This window comes from Emys orbicularis, chromosome 11, assembly GCF_028017835.1.
Source record: "Emys orbicularis isolate rEmyOrb1 chromosome 11, rEmyOrb1.hap1, whole genome shotgun sequence".
NCBI lineage: Eukaryota > Metazoa > Chordata > Testudines > Emydidae > Emys > Emys orbicularis.
This window is the reverse complement of record NC_088693.1, coordinates 35463809-35482742: the sequence shown is the minus strand read 5'-3', so window position 1 is coordinate 35482742 and position 18934 is coordinate 35463809. Positions and strand designations below refer to the sequence as shown.

Sequence of the window (18934 nt, the reverse complement as noted above, 5' to 3'; positions counted from 1 at the left end):
CCTTTTTGGATTATGGAGCAAGGCACCGAGGGGACAGCAGAGGTTGTTTGCCTGTTATTCACCATTCACAAAGAAGCTCCTGCATGCACCAGCCAGCAAATTGGGCTGAACACACGGGTGTAATAGTTACATCATAAAAAAGGTGTAGTAAATTATTCCACCCTCTGTGTCTCACAGTTTCTTCCTGGTGCATTTGCCTCGCGGAGAACAGCTATATGGCACTCCACTCTCCAACTGAATCTTAAGAGTCAAACTAGGTTGGTCCAGATTGGTCTAGAAGTTGTAATTTTTTTTCCTGAGCATGAGCTAGAACAGTTTAATACTTTTTTGGAAGTCTGGCTGGTTAATTCAACACTTGTTTTATACAAGTATTTGAACCTTTGAAAACTCCACAAGGTCTCAGCAATTTACAGGCTTCTAAATAGGTCTTGCAGAGTGGCCAACTTTGCCAATCAAATGGGCAGAGCTGAAGGAATTTACTTGCCAGTTAAGCTCCAGAAACTAAATGTGTAGAGTGAAACAATTTATAGAAAACATTTGTTTCTTAATCTTAGCTGTGGACTTCCTGACTTAAAGCCACATTTGCCTAATGTTCTAAATTACTGGATATTTACAACTAGAGCTGAGTGAAAATTTTCAAACAAATAATTTATTTACTAGAAATTGCCATTTTGGTTAAGCTGAACCTATTTGTGAATTTGCCAAATATTTTTGGCCACTAATGACAACAGTAACAAAACAAATATATAATAGAGGCCTATGCCTGGAAGCTGAGGCTATGACCTCCATTATAACTTTTACCCAGTGGTTAGTGCACTTGCCTGGGATGCAAAAAGGAACTTGAATTTGCATCCCCCATATTGCATCCTTATTCTCTTTTCCTGACACACTATCATTCATAGTGGCAATTCACAGTCATTCATAATTAGGGCTTGGAAAGACCATGAGAATGACGGTATAGCCTGATGATTAGAGCATTCACGTATGATGTGGGAGATCCAAGTTCAAGCTGCTGCTCCAATGAATTCTTCATAGGGTTACCAACCCTCCAGGATTGTCCTGGAGTCTCCAGGAATTAAAGATTTAATCTTTAATTAAAGGTAATGTCATGTGATGAAACCGCCAGGAATTCATCCAAACAAAGTTGACAACCCTAATTCTTTATACAAAATGGAACAGCTCCAACAAGAGAGACTTAGAGTGCCCTGCCTTAGACTAACCTATAGAACAGTGGCTAAGGCAGTCTCTGATGTGGGAGACTGAAGTTCAAATTACTTTTCCATAACAGGCAGGTCGGGGAACTCAGCCAGGGTCTCTCACAACCCACATGAGTGCCACTGGCCTAAATGTCTGTGTACAACCCCATGTTTCATTCAACCAGAAACAGATTTTTTTCAATTTACAGTTTTTAGATTTGGTTTGACCCAAACCAGTTTTTTTTTCCAGATCTGCCACTGAACCAAAAAATCAGTTATTCACCCAGCTTTATTTACAACCTCCATTTTAGCAAATATTTTTTGTCTGGGAATTACTAGTTTGGATTGGAGATTACTGTTGAAAAATGTGGCCAGTGAAATTCTGAACTGAATAGTTTGACGGGTTTTCATTACGGAAAACAAGCAAGTGCTATTTAGCAACAAAATACAAACTAAAGGGGCATTTTTCATTTATGTTATATTAGCTAGGTTTTTGGGAGCCTTCTGGAGTTGTCTTAAAACACAACATTTTAATTGACAAGAGTTTCCTAAAGAACAACTGTCCAAAAATAATACATGATATGGCAAATGAAAACAATGCATTTTGTTCTGAAACATAACACAGAGTCAGAGTGGACTGAAAGTAACTATAACACCTCATATTCTGTCTTCACACAGTCAATGTCCAGAAGGATATATATGTGTGAAAGCTGGTAGAAACCCCAATTATGGCTACACGAGCTTTGACACATTCAGCTGGGCATTCTTGTCACTCTTTCGGCTGATGACTCAGGACTTCTGGGAAAATCTTTATCAGTTGGTAAGAACCTTGTGTGAATCAAGTGCTAAGTATTATTTGATGGTAAAATTGTATGAATGGACGTATTCAGTTGTGACTAGGGCTGTCGATTTATTGCAGTTAATTCACGTGATTAAAAAAAATTAATCGTGATTAATTTTTTAAATTGTGATTAATTACACTGTTAAACAATAGAATACCAATGGCAATGTATTAAATATTTTTGGATGCTTTTCTACATTTTCAAATATATTGATTTCTATTACAACCCAGAATACAAAGTGTACAGTGCTTGCTTTATATTATTATTTTGATTTTTACAAATATATGCACTGTAAAAATTATAAACAAAAGAAATAGTATTTTTCAATTCACCTCCTACAAGTACTGAAGTACAATCTCTTTATCGTGAAAGTGTAACTTACAAATGCAGATTTTTTTTCTTACATAACTTCACTCAAAAACAAAACAGTGTAAAACTTTAGCGCCTACAAGTCCACTCAGTCCTACTTCTTGCTCAGCCAATCGCTAAGACAAACAAATTTGTTTGCATTTACGGGAGATACTGCTGCCTGCTTTTTATTTACAATGTCACCTGAAAGTGAGAACAGGCATTCACATGGCACTTTTGTAGCCGGTGTTGCAAGGTATTTGCGTGCTAGATATGCTAAATATTCGTATGCCCCTTCATGCTTTGGCCACCATTCCAGAGGACATGCTTCCATGTTGATGACGCTCGTTAAAAAAATAATGTATTAATTACATTTGTGACTGAAGTCCTTGGGGGAGAATTGTATGTCTCCTGTTCTGTTTTACCTGCACTCTGCCATATATTTCATGTTAGAGCAGTCTCGGATGATGACCCAGCACATGTGCATTTTAAGAACACTTTCACAGCAGATTTGACAAAACGCAAAGAAGGTACCAATGTGAGATTTCTAAAGATAACTAGAGCACTCGATCCAAGGTTTAAGAATCTGAAGTGCCATCCAAAATCTGAGAGGGATGAGGTGAGGAGCATGCTTAAAAGAGCAACACTCCGATGTGGAAACTACAGAATCCGAAACACCAAAAAAGAAACTCAACCTTCTGCTGGTGGCATCTGACTCAGATGATGAAAATAAACATGCGTCGGTCCGCTCTGCTTTGGATAGTTATCGAGCAGAACCTGTCATCAGCAGGGACACATGTCCCCTGGAATGGTGGTTGACGCATGAAGGGACATATGAATCTTTAGCACATCTGGCACATAAATATCTTGTGACGCTGGCTACAATGGTGCCATGCGAACCCCTGTTCTCACTTTCAGCTGACATTGTAAACAAGAAGTGGGCATTATCTCCTGTAAATTGTAACCAAACTTTGTCTGGGTGATTGGCTGAATAGGACTGAATGGACTTGTAGGCTCTAAAGTTTTAGATTGTTTTATTTTTGAATGCAGTCATTTTTTTGTATAAAATTCTACATTTGTAAGTTCAACTTTTATGATAAAAAGATTGCACTACACTACTATGAGGTGAATTAAGAAATATTATTTCTTTGGTTTTTTACAGTGCAAATATTTGTAATAAAAATAAATATAAAGTGAGCACTGTGCACTTCGTATTCTGTGTTCTTATTGAAATAAAAAAATATTAAATAAATGATATTCCATTATTGTTTAGCAGCACGATTAATTGCGCAAATAATTGTGATTAATTTTTTTAATTGCTTGACAGCCCTAGTTGTGACAAAACCCTTTAAACTACTACTTATCAGAGCATGAATTGCATCACTAACATACTATCAGACTAGCAATGACACTAAACATTTATATGGAATTGTTTTCCCCCAGACGCTACGAGCTGCTGGCAAAACATACATGATATTTTTTGTTCTGGTGATTTTTTTGGGCTCTTTCTATCTGGTGAATTTGATCCTGGCTGTGGTTGCCATGGCCTATGAAGAACAGAATCAAGCAACACTGGAAGAAGCAGAGCAGAAAGAGGCAGAATTTCAGCAGATGCTTGAACAGCTGAAAAAACAACAAGAAGAAGCTCAGGTATTTTTTGTGAAGAAAATGTACTTTGTCTGTTTCTGCACATCCTTATTCTTATGCCTAAAATTATAAATTACTCCCAGAAATTAGTACGTGTAATAATATTTAATATACTTAACAGTGAACTGAAAAACAAGAAGCCTTGTTTATCACCTAGAGTAACTAGTTTATTAAGTGAATCAACAATTTATAATCTCACCAACAAAATAACAAGAAAACAAATCCATGGCACAGTAAACCACTGTTACTAAGGCCTGGTTTACACTGAGGGGAGGGGGGAAATTGATCTAAGTTATGTAACTTCAGCTACATGAATAACGTAGTTGAAGTTGACATACTTAGATCTACTTACCACGGTGTCTTCACTGCGGTAAGTCGACGGCTGACACTCTCCCGTCGACTCTGCCTACGCCTCTCACCCTGGCGGAGTACCGGAGTCGATGGGAGAGTGCTCGACAGTCGATTTATCGCGTCTAGACTAGACGCGATAAATCAACCCTTGCTGGATCGATCACTGCCCATCAATCCAGTGGGTAATGTAGACAAGCCTTAAGTTCACCATAAGATTCTACAGGTAAAAGATTGGGGATTACAATGTTACAGAAATAATGGAGAATTACAATGCATGATATCAATGACATCCTGGGGTTACAGATCTCATAATAGTTGTGAAAAAGTTGGGTGGCATTAAAAGAAGTTGCTTCTGGTTTACAGTCTGTGAGAGAATGTTCAGAGCTGCTCTATTTAATAATCCCTCTCAAACATTGACTGAAGGAAAGGTATTAGTACTAGGATATTCTCATAGGCCTTGTTCCAGCAAAGTATTTAAGCACATACCTAGTTGTAACCACACTGAAGTCTATTAGGGCCTTAGAAAAGGATATAAATCCTTTAAGTAACAAAGGCTTGATGGATGGAAATACTTCTTGGATAATCTCTTATAACAATCTTGTTTACTGGGAAAAGCAGACATTGTAAATAATGTTACAAGAAAATGTAATTTTTAATATACACCTGTTGTATGAGGGTTTATTATCCAAAGTCAAATGGTCTGAGAAGGTGTTATCCGTGAGAACCCAACATCTAATTTCTGGGCTTGCATTTCCACTGCCTTGCACCTAGTCTAGTCATTTACATACAGGGCCGGCTCCAGGCACCAGCTTGCCAAGCAGGTGCTTGGGGCGGCCACTCCGGAGAGGGGCGGCAGGTCCAACTATTTGGCGGCAATTCGGCGGACGGTCCCTCACTCCCGCTCGGAGCGAAGGACCTCCTGCTGAATTGCCATCGCGATCGCAGCTTTTTTTTTTTTTTTTTTTTTTTTTTTTGCGCCGCTTGGGGCGGCAAAAACCCTGGAGCCGGCCCTGTTTACATAAGTACAAAATGGGTGTAAAATGCAACCAAATCAGAATCCTCTAGTCATTTACACTCGTATTATTTTACACATACTTTGACCAGGTATAAATGACTCCATAAGGTGCAAGGCAATGGATAATCAGGCCCCTCTATCTTTAACTTGAAAAGAAAGATTTCTTCACTATCTGCATTAGCATATATATATTTTAGCCATTAAACACTGTCACTTCAAATCACTCAGAAAGGAGCAGAATTGTGGAGAATAAAAATATATATTAGCAATGGTACATCCTTTTTTCAAATTTGGTATTGATATTTATTGTCATTGATATGGAATTGTTCAAAAATTTAGCCATTGTGTTTATTAACATTTAATATAGACTTTACTTTCTCTAGTACTTTTCATACATTATATTAAAAAATGCAGCTACAAAGTTAAAAACAAAGCTCTATAGGCAAGTGGGGGGATAAGATAAGGTTTCAGGCAATATCTGAAAGCTGACGGAGATTAATTAAATGGAAGGCTATTCCAGACAGCTGCCACTGTACTTGTGCATTTGCATGAAGCAACAGAGACTGATGCTAGATGAGCAAGGACTGGGGGGAACAGAGAGAAACAAAAGCTGGATAAAGTCTATGCTAAATTATTGTTTAAATGAATGGGGAGTCAGTGGAGTAATCTGAGAATAGGGGTGATGTTGCCATGTTTCTTTGTGTGTATGAGAAAGTGGGAAGGATGCACCCATTACAGGGCAGGTCACTGGATCCAGTTGAGTTGTGATCAATGCAGGGCTGGAGGTGGAAAAGGGTAGAAAGTCACATTTTCACTCCTTCAGTGATTAATTCATCCCCAAACAAAACTTAAAGCAGCCCTCAGCTTGTTCAAAGTTGCAAAAACTGGAATGGTCTGGTAGGCACCACCTGGGTATCACCAAAGCTCAAGGGATTCTGGCCGCATCCCCCTCTTGTCTCTGACCCCTCTTTATTCTGGGGTTGAGGAAGAGGATAAGCGCAAGTGGCATAGAACCTTATATCATCTTTACACCACCTGGGGATTTCCCTGTGTCAGGAGAATCCCCATCTGCCTTGTTAGTGAAACATTCTACTTCCTGAAGAGCAAAAAAGCAGCCAGGTGGGGTACCAAGAATCTGGCCCCACATTCTTATTGTGGCAATTGAGTGGGATAATCTTAAACCTTTGTGACAACATTTTGGCTGTTACGTTCTTCTCGATAAACTATCTGCTTGAGATTCTTTTTAACATCACACACTCTGCAAACGTTAATGAAGATCTAAATTAGTTAATTTTATCTAATGGATCAGGTTGTATATTGTGAGTTTCCTAACCCCATATAGAAAGAACAACAATTAATCCTAACTATGAATAGCCAGAAAGAACCAGCTGAGTTCTTTTAGAGCAGGATGTAGAACTTTTGTCCCAAACACACAGGAAGAAAGACAAGATGCAACATATATGGTTTATTTAGGCCACAACTTTATTAACGTACTCATTGGGAACTATTCAGCAACAACTCATATAGCATGGATCATCACTCCTTTCCACCTGTTTGAGGGATGTCATCAGCCCCTCCAGCCCCACGGCATCTGATCCAAGCCCATAGCTAGGACTCCAATGCCCTTCTCTTGTGTGAAGGTAAATGGGCTGGGAAAGTGGATTTTCTCCTTGCTACACCACATTAGGTGTACATTAGGAGCCACAACCCCATTCCCCAGCTTCTCTGGGGATGCCTTCCCTTAAGTCTGCTTCTAATTCCAGTTTATCAGGGAACCAGCTCCCCTATCAAACGAGTACTTACACTGAACACATGTCACAAGGAAAAGCCAGCAAACAGCTTGGCTGCCTCCCCCCACCTGAAGCCAGGTTCTCAGATAGCTTAACAATTCCCTCTCTAACATCAGCCAAAAATATAGCCACTCCCCTGTCAGAGAGGTACACCACATCTACCCTGAATAACTCTGGTACCAAATATGATGTTATTTTGGTGGGTAATTACTGATCCCCCTGTTCATACACAAAATTAGCCATTTCTGGAGTCACACATCTTCTGACCTTGTCAACCTGTGGAGGCCTGGCAGCTTCCCCAACATATCCTCCACCGCAGCATTTCAGAACAGTTTACAGTCACCCCCGGGAAAAGGGCCTGGATCTGCCCTAAATGTCTCTTTGCCCCGATGGTTAAGTCAATCAATCCCCCTACCTATTCTAATGGATCAAGTCACATGGTATGAGTTACATATCTCCATACAGGAAGAACAACCAGTAGTTCTCACTGTGAACAGGCAGAGGGGACCAGCTGAGTTGTTCTGGAGTAGGATGTATTGCCTTTCTCGTGAGAGATGGAGAAGCACATAGATCTGAAGTGCATGGAGGATGCAATGCTCATGATTTCTTGTACTACGTTGATTTTAAGCTAATGTACTGTACCTTTGTCTTTGGGGAGCTGTGCTGTTATGGTACTACTTAAATTAGTTCTTTTGTTGTCTTATGCTCTATATAATAGGGAACTAAATATTTCTCTAAACAAAATTGTCTTGAATTTATTTTTTTGAGACTGTTTGTCTGATTGAAATGTTGCTCACAAATTGCAACTGATTATACTGATAATAATAAAAATCAGTACAAGTATATAAAATTATTAGCTATCTACATTCTAAAAATAGCACACCTTGTAAACCAACAGGCAACAGCAGCAGTAGTAGCAGCGTCTGTTGCGTCAAGAGATATGAGTGGAGTAGGGGGACTAGGGGAGCTCTTGGAAAGTTCCTCAGAAGCATCGAAGTTGAGCTCAAAGAGTGCTAAAGAAAGGAGAAACAGAAGGAAGAAAAGAAGACAGAAGGAACTGTCTGAAGCAGAAGACAAGGGAGATGTTGAAAAGTTCCCCAAATCTGAATCAGAGGACAGTATCAGAAGGAAAAGTTTCCGATTCTCGATGGAAGCGAGTCGACTGACATATGAAAAGAGGTTCACTTCCCCCCACCAGGTACAGTGCTCTTACTAAATAATTTATGTTCTTCTACTACCATGATCTGTTTATCATGGAAATTCCAGCAATGTTACAGGTAGAAGACTATGACTATATGAAGAGAGAAGAAAAGGAAAATGCGGGGAAAAGAGCTTCTGTGTAAACTTAGTTTTTGTAATCATTATAGTCAGCAGTGTTTCAAACAGTTAGCTGGATGTTTCTGTTAAATTATCTAACATGGGCTTACTTACCCAAAACTTTGCTAAAACACTTCTAAAAATGTATTTCCATAAAATATCTTGCATACACAGACCACTTGATGATGTGGAGTGTTAAAAAGGTTTTGATTGGAACTCATTAGGAAAACTTACATAAGTCACTCATTGGTTGTCCACTCCTAAATCATCTCAAGCCCCAAACAATAAAACCTTTGTAGGAGACAACATCCCCATGTATTCTCTGTATTCTAGGAATACCAGACCACCCTTAACTTTTGTTGTTTGTGTTACTGAACCCATTTTTAAATGTCAGGGGGTAGCCGTGTTAGTCTGTATCCACAAAAACAACAAGGAGTCCGGTGGCACCTTAAAGACTAAAAGATTTATTTGGGCATAAGTTTTCGTGGATAAAAAAAACCTCACTTCTTCAGATGCATTTTTAAATGGTGGCAAATGAGAAAAATATTTCTGAGTTTCCAAAATAATGAGAATGGGACAGGGGAACATTTAAGCTTATACCAATAAGTAATTTAGACATACTGTTCATTTTAAATTAATTCATTCTATATGAGAGCATCATTATATTCCACCACAGTAAGGGCTTGTCTTCATGGCAAGTTAGCGGATAGCAAGCCAGGATGTGAATCTATAGTCCGCTACCTTGACATCCACTAACTCACACTGTGGATCCTGCTACAGCACACTAAAAATTCAATAGTGTGCTCTGATGTTTGAAACAGTAGGATGACAAAGCACACTACAGACTTAGTGTGCTGTAGCAGGGTCCACACAGTGAACTACTGTGTGTCAAACTAGTGTGCTGTAGATTTACCCCTTGGCTTGCTGCACACTAACCTCCCTATGTAGACAAGTCCTAAGTCAAGTTATCCCTTCTATCACACTGGGATAACTTTGCTTATATAACTCAATTCAAATTCCCAGATACTGTATGCATTTAGGTGCCCATTTAATGTCTAGAGATAAAAATTCTTGGATAGCTATAATTTGATTTGATATAATAATAGTACTTTGAACTTATGTATTTTGAGTCTGATCCAAAGCCCATTACAGTTAATGAGTGTCTTACCATTCATTGCAATGGGCTTTGGATCAGGCCCATATAATGCCTTTCATCTAAGGAGCTTAAAAGGCTTTATAGTCATGAATTAAGCTTGACAGTATCCGTCTGAGTTTGATACGTATTATCATCCCTGTTTCACAGATGGGGATACTAAATGACTTGCTTAAGTCACACAGAAGGGTCAGTGACAGAGCCAGTAGAACCATAAACTTCTGAATCCTAGTCCTGAGCTCTATCTACTAAATCACACTCCCATAGTTAACCCCATGCCCTGCAACTCTCTTGTATGCTTACAGGACAGAGATCGTATGGGAAATACTTGATGTGGATTTATTTTCTAACAGTAAAGTATCATTGGCATGGACTAGTCCATCATATTTTATTAACCTCTCTGAAAGCCTTCTTGCCTTTTACCACCAAGTCTCCCATCAGCAAGAGCTAAGAAACTACTATAGAACCTTAGCAAGCTTAAAAATCTCAAGGCTCTTTAAATACTTTCCATAACACTGAACTAAATGATAATTCATCATGTAAAATGAAAAATTAAAACCCATCAAATAGAAACAAACATTGTACATTTTAGGTTTCAGATTAAATAAGGGAAAGGTACAGTAAAAAAGGGGAAATGGCTTTTCTTAACTGGCCACGACTTACACAAGCAGGGATAAAGTAGCTAGAAGAACAACCACCTAAAGTAAAACTTTTCACCACTGAACTTATCAAGGGAGCTAGTGATCTAAAGAGTATCAAATCACCAATTTAACTAGCTAACTTGGGCACTTTTTGTGAAGCAATATCAGTACTTTGGGGCAAATCTTGCCCCTCTACATATCCAGGGAATGGCCAAAATGCAATGGAAATGCCATCTGTTTGTTGTGCAATGAAGGGAGATGGGAAGAGTCTGTGTTGGAAAGACTCTATGCCTCGTGCCACACAGAGAATTCCCTAGTGATTGTACATTATAGTGTGAGTAGCGATGGTTAACATGATGAACAGGCTGAAAGATCAGAGAAAACATGGTGAATAGGTCTGTGCAGGGCTGCCCAGAGGATTCAGAGGGCCTGGGGCAAAGCAATTTCGGGGGCCCCTTCCATAAAAAAAAGTTGCAATACTATAGAATACTATATTCTTGTGGGGGCCCCGTGGGGCCCGGGGCCTGGGGCAAATTACGCCACTCCCCCCCCCCCCTCCGGGCGGCCCTGGGTCTGTGTGCTGCTCTGATCCACTGGCTCAAGACTCCATGTGTGTGCATATGAGTGGGGAGCAGCAGTCTTCATCCACAGATCTCCTCTCACACCCTATTCACTATGGAACTGCTCCAGCTCCCCTGGGGAGGTCTCCATTCATTTCAATGGGAGCTGGATTAGCTCCTGTACCCCATGTGTCCCCCTGCATGCACAGCAACTGCTACAGATTTGGAGTGAGGGGTCTATTTCTTCTGAATGTGTCTTTTGAGCATGTGTGTCTGAGAAGCACACAGCTCTTTCAAACTGACTGTGCACTTTTCCCTCTGGAGTTACTCCCTTAGGGCTCAACCTAGGGCTCAAAATCAACGGGAGCCCAGCATATGGAAGGATTGCAGAGTTAGGCCTTAGAAATTATTACAAAAATTGATTATCTCAGGTTTTGAGTTGTATAACTTAAATTAAATATGAATGCACTGCAGTCTTTGTTATACTATTTATCAAACAAATTACAGTGCCACCAAGTAAATAACTGTAACAATTCATTTTGGTAGATATGTAACTATACAGAGTACTAAGGTATAACTGCAGAATATAAATGATGTATAATTGAGTTATGAAAAATACAAAATTAAATATAATTAATTGCCAAGAAAGATCAAAATTAGTCAAAGAGGGCACCTCTATCTAATTGCTATAACTTCCTAAAAAGGGACACACACACACAATAGTCACAAAAGTTTGGTATACCTTAAAAACATACGGAAATGAAAACCTTTTTTAGTGGATGCAATGCAGGAAAGAAGTTATATATACAATTACACACACAAACTATGTTATAAGAGCATTTGCAATGTCAAGCTCTCAAAAGTTACTAAATGCCAGAAATACACCAACTTTAATTCAGCTTCTTTGTGTGTATGTATTATGATACAATTACATGACCACATACTGTTTTTTCCACAGGACCCCTGCTTCATTCAGTGCACAGGATGGATCTTCTTTGGGCATGATTCAGGGTTATGTAGTGAAGGAGACTGTTGTCTGTAGGATATGTGCTTCATATGTTGCAGGAGGTGAACGGTATGTAGTGAATGAGGCAGGATCTCCTGGTGTAGGCAGCTGAATGCTGCCCTGGGGAATTGGATTCTATCCCTGCCTTTGCCACAGAGTTGCTATGTGATAAAGGATACATTATGTTACTTAAAGCAAACTTTTCATGGGTTGTCACTAACTGTGCATTCCTAATTTTCTGGGTGTCTGACTGGAGACCTTCAGGTCTCATTTGCAGAAGTGCTGAGCACTCACAGCTGCAAATGAAGTGAATGGGAGATATGTGTTGAACATATAAAGCACTATATATAATAAGTACTCTGAAAATCAGGTCCTAGAGGTCTCAAATTGGACACCAAAATTAGTGGACAATTTTCACCTCAATCTCTCTGTGTTTCAATTCCCCATCTGTAAAATGGGAATAATTTCAATCCCTCACCTCACAGGAGTTTTGTGAAATAAATTCATAACCATTTGTATAGTACTTGGATATATTACAGTGAGGAATGCCACAGAAAAGCCCATGAGGAAATTAATAATTCTGTCTTCACAGTAGGGTTTGAATAGCGTGCAGGAAATAAGCCTGGAGCCACACTCTGAACGAGGGAAAAACAAAATAGCTGCTCACTGAAGTGAGCACCTTCCATTCTATTCACTGAATGATGATAAAAATAGAATATGATTGTGCAAGTAACAATTGTTTCTTAATGCACACACTCAAGGGGGCTGAATGAAGGTTATACAGACAACCTTAATTCTGGCATTTCCTACCTTTTGAGTGCTTGACTTCGCAACCTTAATATTGTTCTTCTAATGTAGTTTGTGTCATTTACTTGGTTTTTAAAAAAGCAAACAGAAAAAACAGAAATTCCATCATTTGGCACCATATTGATATCCCATGGGTCATTCAGCAGGAGCTTCTCAGATCAGCCCTAGTCTCACCCTTATAGACTACCTATCCCAGTTCCAGTCTCCTTGCCCAGATAGTTGCAGTCTCCCCACCTGACTCCTCAGACAATCTCAGTCATCTCCCCCACCCCTGGGCTCCCAGTTCCCCTGCCTTCAACATTCCCTCCCCAGCACTGAATCCCAATCATCTTACCCAGCCAGTCTCAGTCTCCTGCCCACCCCAACTTCCATTTGCATTTACCCTCTTCTCACCTTCCCCATCCCACCTCCATCAACCTCTGTTCCTAGTTGCCACCCCAGGCTCCTTGTCCCAATCAATTTCTCCCAAGTTCTCTGCAGGTCTGGCTCTTGTCTCCATCACATTTGAATCTGTCAGCTTCCTCCTCCTGAACATAGCAGGGGAAGCATTGAGAGCACAGGACAGAGAGCTTCCCTGCTCTCAATTCAAGTGTCAGTTCAAGTGGACCCAGCATAGCCCACAGCTTCCAGAGCTTCAATTGCAGGGAAAGTCTTGCTCAGCTTCAGGCTGGAGCATGCTCCAGGTAGACAGACTCTTCAGGGAATTTAGCTGCTAAAACCTAAGAAGTCTCTACTGAGATGTGTGACCTGTGATTTTTCAAGGGCTTATAATGTTACCAAATTTGGGCAGATTTTCATGAGGATAGCAAAAGAAACATCCTTGGAATGAAGACCACCCCCATGCCAAAGTTTAAGTCTATGCCCCAAAGCAGGGGGGGGGGGGGAGGGGGAGGGACACACGACACTAGAGCTTTTCAAAGGAAAGGACACCAGAATTTTTTAACAAGGGCAAAACAACATATTTCCTTAGCCTCATTCTTGGAAATGGCTCTGCAACTTTAAGCAGAATTTCCCAAAAACATTTAGACTGAGGCAGATAGCTGGCATGGAAGTTTTCAGCCCAAATGGTTAAAGTCTGGCAAAGTTATAAGTCTGGGTCTTATAACTGGAAGTGTTGGGTAGCCTTAATAAAAGGCAGTGCTACCAGACCCACATATAATATATATATATTTCCAACAGTATTTTGTGCTCAGGTTCTTAGTACAGATGTAGGGATAATTTTTTTTAAAAGTAGCCTCTGCTTTTCATATTCTTTCTTGCACTCACAATAAAATCTGAATGTAAATGCTATTATTTTATGCATGTAAATACTCATTTTTTCCTGAAAAAATAGTGGCTGAATTGAGACTTAATATACCAAGACATGAAGACTGGTAAAAAGGGAAGCTTGAAGAAAGCTTAATGCAGGGTTTGTTTTCTCCAAGACTGTTACTAGTTTTATTTATTCATGAATGCTGCTAATGAAATATGCAGAAAGGAAGACAAAGGTTCTATGAAGCAGTTTCTTGTACTGTAATTAAACAGAAGAATTACCAACAAAGTTTGATTTTCTTTTTCTCAGTGCTGATCTCTGTATACTTGCTTTGAGTCAAATCCTGCCTGGGACACTCGTGCAAGCTCCTTCCAAGTCCCACATTCCCATTTAAGGGCAGAATTAGAACTCATGGCCCTAAAATTTTATTAAAAGTAATTTCAACTATATGCAAAAACCACCTTTAGAACTGTAATGCATAAGTGGCAGCCTTCTGGGAACTCTGTGCAGTATATGAGGGCTCTGCAGCCATTCCCTCACAGCACAGTGAGGGCGGGCATGTGCCAATACAGTTTCCAGCATGTCTTCTCCAAACTTTTCACTGGGTGGTAGTTTGAGAGTGCTGCTTACGTGGCCCCCACAACACGGGGCCTGCTGGTGAAGATTACAGACTGGTGTACAGCCTAGGCTTATCCAGAGTGACTTTAGCACTGATCATTAGAACACTCATCCCTCAGGAAAGTAGAGTGAGATGCGATGAGTAATGAGCCTTGTGCTTTAGAGTCCCTGTATCCCACAAGGAATGGAAAGAAAAATGTGCAAGGACCCCTCATCCCTGCAATCTTGTGGGAGACAGAAAAAAGTAGAGCACATAAACAGTCAGGGTGTAGGTGAGAAGCATGCCTCTCTCCAGAACCCAGAAAATGGTGGACACCACCTCAATCCCTTTTCTTCTTGCCAATGCTCCTAACTGCTAAACTTTCCTGTTTCCCTCCCCGCACAACCAAACACTCTGATACCAGTGGCTGGACTTCATTCCCCTCCCTCTTTCTGACTACAGCCTCCATAACACTTCAAAAACAATTCCCCCCCCCCCAGTAGACAACGTGGCCCTGTGAGCACATTGTTGGTACTTAAAAACAAATAAATATTCTCTCTCTAGAGCGTGGTAACTACTTACCACGAGAAAACAAGATATTGTATTTTAAAGTGTTTCATTTACTAATGCTGTTCTTTGTGGGGGGGCGGGGTTTTCTACAGTCTTTGCTGAGTATTCGTGGCTCCCTGTTTTCCCCAAGGCGCAACAGCAGAACGAGCATTTTCAGCTTCAGAGGTCGAGCAAAAGATATAGGATCAGAAAATGACTTCGCTGATGATGAGCACAGCACTCTTGAAGACAACGAGAGCAGAAGAGAGTCTTTCTTTGCTCCAAACAGACATGGTGAAAGACGCAACAGTAACATTAGTGAAGCCAGTATGTCATCCAGGATGGTACCAGCGCTTCCACCAAATGGGAAGATGCACAGCACTGTAGATTGCAATGGGGTGGTTTCTTTGGTTGGAGGACCTTCAGCTCTCACTTCGCCTACTGGACAACTTCTCCCAGAGGTGATCATAGACAAACCACTGACCATAGTAACTTCACTGTCATATAATCAAGTTTGAAATAGTTCAGGCAGGTGTTTCTACAGCTGCAAATTCATCTATATCTTGTAATTCTTTTAACACAGTAAAGGGGCGGGGGAATTTCAGATACAGATGGCAGAACTGAACTGAAATATTCTGCTGTTCCTACATGCACTGTCTGCAATGGGAGATCTGCATATAGGATAGGGAGAGAAAAATATCTTAATTGAATGTTTTCATCTGAATCTAAGTTTTGCCCCAACAAAACAGATTGAAATAGATAAACTTCCTTCAGTCCACAACTAAGTAAAAGTACAGTACTTGCAAACACATAGAACTAACAAGATAAGGGGTGATACCAAGAACTTCAATGGGAGGAAGACCAGGTACATAATATTAATGAGAAAATGTGTTTATTATACACCCATCCAATTGCATTAATTTCAGCTGATGTTGTAAAATTCTGGAATCCCAAATGAGATATTTAAAATATTTACAAAAAATGATGGTATATACAATATAATATTATACAAAATGTATTGTCAATGACACAGGCTAGCTTTTAATAGTACTGAATTTAATCACAAACATCTTCTTTACAATGCAGTATTTAAATTTCACTACCACCATATATTTCTTGTTTCTATGTTTATTTCCTATCTTGACATAGGTCTTTGGACCAGAAATTCAAAAAATTAACTAAGGAAACTGTCAGTTGGTACATGTGTGCTTGTGCATATTTGATAGATCTTTTCATCTAAAAGAGATTCAGCCTGTTTATGTCGAGTCTCCTTTTCAGGAATGATAATTGTCATCACTTGTACAGAGCTTTTTATCTTCATGCTAAACCAACATTAACCAATTAATCACTGCAACCCCCTTGTGAAGTAAGCAAGTTATTATCCCCATTTTACAGGTGGTAGAACCAAGGCAGAGAAAGTAAGGGCTTGTCTACACAGTACATTAGTCCGCACCAATTGGGAACGGGAGGTAAATACTCATGTGCACCAGCGTGTTGTGCACTAACTGGCCCATGTGAACCCTGCTGATGCACATTAAAAGTTCCCTACTGCACGTTAATGTCATCCTATTTCAAGCAGTACTACATTAACACATACTAGGGGACTTTTAGTAACCGCCAGGAGGGTCTACACTGGCTAGTTAGTGCATAACATGCTGCTGTGCTTTAGAATTTACACTCCATATGATGCAGATCACTGCACTATGTACTGCCCTAAGTGACTTGCCAAAGCCATACAGTGATTTGATGAGAGAGAGGAGGAATTGGGATTCACAAATTCCTGACTCCCACTCCTATGTTCAGACCACTGCATCATGTCTCAAGCAAGAGGAAAAGAAAAAATTGTAAAAAATATACACATGCTCAGGAGCAGTAGCCTGCTAAAGAATGTTTAAATCAGAGTTTAATATTTATTGCTTTATAAAGGTAACTTGAGATCATATAAAACAGAAAGCAAAAGTCCAAGGCCATCATATTATATATCCTAAACATTTATAAACTTGAATGGACTAGGAAAATATGTGGTGACTTCCATATTTATTGCAACCCTTTTGAAACAGTGAGATTTAGGTGGATGAAAAAGCAATGATTATAACTTGATTTTTCCATCATCAGAAATGCTTTTATAGAAATTGTGAGATTTCTTAGCAGGATGGGAATGCAACATTTAATAGCACGATCATCATTAATTCCTTACTACTGTATTTCATGCACCAATATTACCCTTTTAAATACTAGTTTTTTTGCCATTGCTACCTTATGACTGGCAAATATGCACATCTGTCAGGAACTTTGGGTAATAGGCTACAACTGCGGTTAATTTCTTAAGAGATTAATAAGTATTTAGCAAAAAGATACCTGGCAGCAAATTTTAGTTTACTCACAGCAGTTATTTAAATTAACCATTGGCCCCCAACTTCCCAGCACTGCTTGGCAATTTGCTCTCCAAATTGAGAGTCATCTTGCAAGTACTTTCTCAAACAACCCCTTCAATGAGAGAACCTGAATTTCTGCTAGAACCTAAAATCCTCCTTCTCCTCTATCTAATCACACAGCGTGTATTTGCATATACCCACTTCCGATTAGCTCACTGCTTATTGGGCAGTTTGAAATTCCCACCAGACATCTAGGAAACAGCAAAGATAATCCTAGTAGAGACCGAAACTTGCAGTATGTAAGGAAAGTCTAATATATTGGATAAGAAGCTGTTCATAGCAGACTTTCCTTGAAAGTCATGATAGGATTTGTATATTGTGTTGTTAATAAGTTGCTGAAAATGGTTTAATTCACCAGCATTTCATTTGCAGTGCACCACTACAGAAACAGAAATAAGAAAAAGAAGATTGAGTTCTTATCAAATTTCCATGGAAATGTTGGAAGATTCTGCTGCAAGACAAAGAGCAATGAGTATAGCCAGCATACTCACAAACACAATGGAAGGTATGTGACGAATTTCATTTTTATACACATTTCACTCAATTTGTGTTAGTTGCTGCACTTAAGACAAGATGTACACAATTTCACTTGTAATTGTATAATTGGACAGGTGAAGTCTGTATGGCATTGGAAGTACATAATGAACATTTCCAGCACATGTTCTTAATCATTTACCCTGATTTATCCTAAACCTCCTATGATATTAGTCCCAATCTATATATTTTTATATATTAGCTCCAGTCTAGAACAGAGTAGGAGAAACAAAATAAACACTGTTAGGGAAATATTCCCCTGTGAGGAGAAAGAAAGCTAATTTCTCTTAGTGCAGCCACTGAAAGGGAGATCAGGTCTGAAGGGTAACAGCCATCCAAGGGCAGATGACTAATTATGTCTTTTTTTTAACTGCAAAAGGAGAAAGACTATTCCATGATACTAGCATTTATGATGAAGTGGTAGAGGTCAAAGAGAGAGCTGATACCGCAGAACGAGATTTCTTTCTAAAACATCAGGTCAATAGGAGATTAAAGCAAACCTTCACAGAAACTATCATTACATATTAATAATTGGTTTATGGTAGTCCCAGAGATGTGCTATGCATGGTCCTTACCCAAAGTCCTTACCTTAAAGTCCAAAGACAGACAAGTATGGAAAGTGAACAACAATTGATGTCTTTTGATTAAAAAAAAAACATATAAAAATAAATTGGGTCCCTCCAACCCTATACATCCACTTCTTCTCTTGAGTTACACTAGAGGGCTGCAGACAAAAATATAAATAACATTTTATACAAAAGTATAAAAACCTCCTATATTGCAAGTTCCTTCTATAAAATATTTATTCACAAAAACTAGATGAATGAAAGGTGATTTGGAAACATGATGAAAACGGAATATACTGGAACTTCATTCAAATAACATAACATTTT

At 39.4% G+C, this 18934-nt stretch overlaps 1 protein-coding gene across 20 annotated transcripts in view; it reads left to right on the top strand.

Moving 5' to 3' along the window:
* Nucleotides 1–18934, top strand: part of LOC135885537 (sodium channel protein type 2 subunit alpha-like) — a 102140-nt gene that overhangs the window by 15867 nt on the left and 67339 nt on the right. For 6 of the 20 annotated variants that reach the window (XM_065413301.1, XM_065413302.1, XM_065413293.1 and 3 more), the window contains exons 8-12: nucleotides 1875–2016; nucleotides 3830–4036; nucleotides 8088–8387; nucleotides 15186–15533; nucleotides 17880–18012. In XM_065413301.1, the coding sequence (XP_065269373.1) occupies nucleotides 1875–2016; nucleotides 3830–4036; nucleotides 8088–8387; nucleotides 15186–15533; nucleotides 17880–18012 (1130 nt within the window). Of the gene's footprint in view, nucleotides 1–1874; nucleotides 2017–3829; nucleotides 4057–8087; nucleotides 8388–10863; nucleotides 10872–15185; nucleotides 15575–17865; nucleotides 18013–18934 lie in introns of all 20 variants that reach the window. The other 14 variants (XM_065413288.1, XM_065413296.1, XM_065413289.1 and 11 more) reach the window with 9 other exon arrangements.